This window comes from Trachymyrmex cornetzi, unplaced genomic scaffold (assembly GCF_001594075.2).
Source record: "Trachymyrmex cornetzi isolate Tcor2-1 unplaced genomic scaffold, Tcor1.1 scaffold1061, whole genome shotgun sequence".
NCBI lineage: Eukaryota > Metazoa > Arthropoda > Insecta > Hymenoptera > Formicidae > Trachymyrmex > Trachymyrmex cornetzi.
This window is the reverse complement of record NW_017295611.1, coordinates 48498-50705: the sequence shown is the minus strand read 5'-3', so window position 1 is coordinate 50705 and position 2208 is coordinate 48498. Positions and strand designations below refer to the sequence as shown.

At 29.4% G+C, this 2208-nt stretch overlaps 1 protein-coding gene across 8 annotated transcripts in view; it reads left to right on the top strand.

The window, feature by feature from the left end:
* Nucleotides 1–2208, top strand: part of ewg (DNA-binding protein Ewg) — a 12768-nt gene that overhangs the window by 1337 nt on the left and 9223 nt on the right. For 5 of the 8 annotated variants that reach the window (XM_018505794.1, XM_018505802.1, XM_018505818.1 and 2 more), the window contains exon 2: nucleotides 483–769. In XM_018505794.1, coding sequence (XP_018361296.1) covers nucleotides 592–769 — 178 coding nt within the window. In that variant the 5' untranslated portion in view covers nucleotides 483–591. Of the gene's footprint in view, nucleotides 1–45; nucleotides 208–482; nucleotides 770–2208 lie in introns of those variants that run through there. The other 3 variants (XM_018505830.1, XM_018505824.1, XM_018505810.1) reach the window with 2 other exon arrangements.

The window sequence follows — 2208 nt, the reverse complement described above, 5'->3', positions numbered from 1 at the left end:
CGGCCACCACCACCACCACCTTTATCGTTGCCCTCACCGTCGCCGTCGTCTCCTTCCGCCACACTCTTTTATATCTGCGTGGATATTCGCGCGTTAACTCGTCCATCAGAAGAAATATGCGTGCGAGACGCGGAAGTCTTTCATCCGTCGCCTGCTGGTACACGCTGCCGTTTGCAGCTCATAGCTTGCAGCTCAATTGTGCGAAATGTATATACCCTAATTTACCTCTGCGTTTTTTTTCCTTTCCCCTTACTCCGGAAAGGAAACATGTGCTTTTTGCCTTTTTTTTTGCTCTTCAGTTTCCGGCAAGCGATGTAAACATGTGGAAAATGTTAAGAATAATATAATAGTACGCTCAATGAATCTCAAGTGTTTTGATTCATCTTTTACACTTCCAGTATTTCTGAATTATTTTAATGACAAGTGTACACTACAGGAACCTCATTAAAGAACTTTCATGTAAAGGTACTTTGTCATTTCAGGCTAAGGTGATGTGAAGAAGAACTGAAACTGCCAAATTGACGACATCACAACTTTCTACGGTGTGATTACAATATTCAAGATACCAAAACGGCTAACAAACAGGTAAAGATGGTGTCTATGCAAGATGCGGAGACTAGCACGATGCGTAGGCTTTCAGACGATGACGACGATGATCCCAGTAGCGGATCCGAAACCTATGAGGAAGGAGATCTGCTTACAGCTGCAATGGATGACGATGTTACAGCTCAACTAGCCGCAGCAGGTTGGCAAATCAAACACATTAATGGTGATTTCCCATTTTTTTTCGCTTTTTCATTTTTGTTTATTACCTAACCACCTTTATTTATGGATCAACCAAAATATGCAGGATGCATTATCTTTCTCCAAGAGTGTTATTTAGCATTATGGCTAAACTTCCTGCAAGAACACTAAATTTCAAGTAAGAGAATTTGATGCTTTACATAAATAAATATATATATATATTATATATATATATATATATATATATATATATATATGTATATTTATAAATGTAGCTATACAAAAAAATATATGCTGTATATAATATAAAATGACTTATTAAAATTATATTGTACATTTGTGCAATCTTTGTATGTCTCTATTATTAAAGATAATTTTCATTATTTATTAATCTGAATTTATATTAGTCTAACATAATTAAATTGAAATACATACAATATATAAAACGAGACTCGAAAGAATCTATTATTAAAAAATAATAAAAAAGCCCATCAGCTGTTCGGATGCACAGAAAACACTTTATTAACAAGATATTAATTACCAAAAATTGCAAAATATTGTGGTCTTGAATAATTTTTTACTCAAATACTATCAACTTCACAGAAAAACTGCAAGAGTATGAGAAGAAAATAAATAATTTTTGTCTCTTGCAGTTTTTCTGTAAAGTTGATAGTATTTGAGTAAAAAATTATTCAAGACCACAATATTTTGCAATTTTTGGTAATTAATATCTTGTTAGCTATTGCGAAAATTGCAAAATGGTATAGGACTTTTCGATTCAATTTAGTCCGCTCTATCTACATAAAAGTGATTGGCAAAAAAGGTCGGGACACCCTGTATATATATATATATATATATAATTTGTATTTGAATAGCATTATTTGCAAAATAATTTTACGATAATATTTATGAAAACTTTTTAAATAAAAATTATAATTTTCACTATATATAGACTAGCATGATAATATATATTTTTTTGCTTTACTAATGAATATTTTCATCTACGATTTATGCATTAATAATTCGACTCTTTGTTATTGTGCATTTTGTCGTGTTTGTGTGTTTACTTGTTTTATGTTATTAGTGTTCAACACAACGGATTGTATTCATACAATTAATACAAAATTTTATCATAAAAGTTAAAAATCAGAATATTGCCTTGAATTACGCTTTCTTATTCAAATGAAGATTTATTTATTATAATAATGGCAAAATTAGAATATTATAAAAATGACATTTAATTTTTTTCAGTTACACAAAAATGAAATAATTTAAGTAGGTAAAATGTTTTTCAATTTTTAACAATGAATACAGTCCAATATTTTTTTGTATTTTTATCTAAAATAGATGAAATGTATCTTACATTCAGATTCTATTATATTTCTAAAAAATTTTCTAGTTTTTTATGTTTTATATTTTCTTGGTATTTTCTTAAACAGATATATATGTATATATATATATATA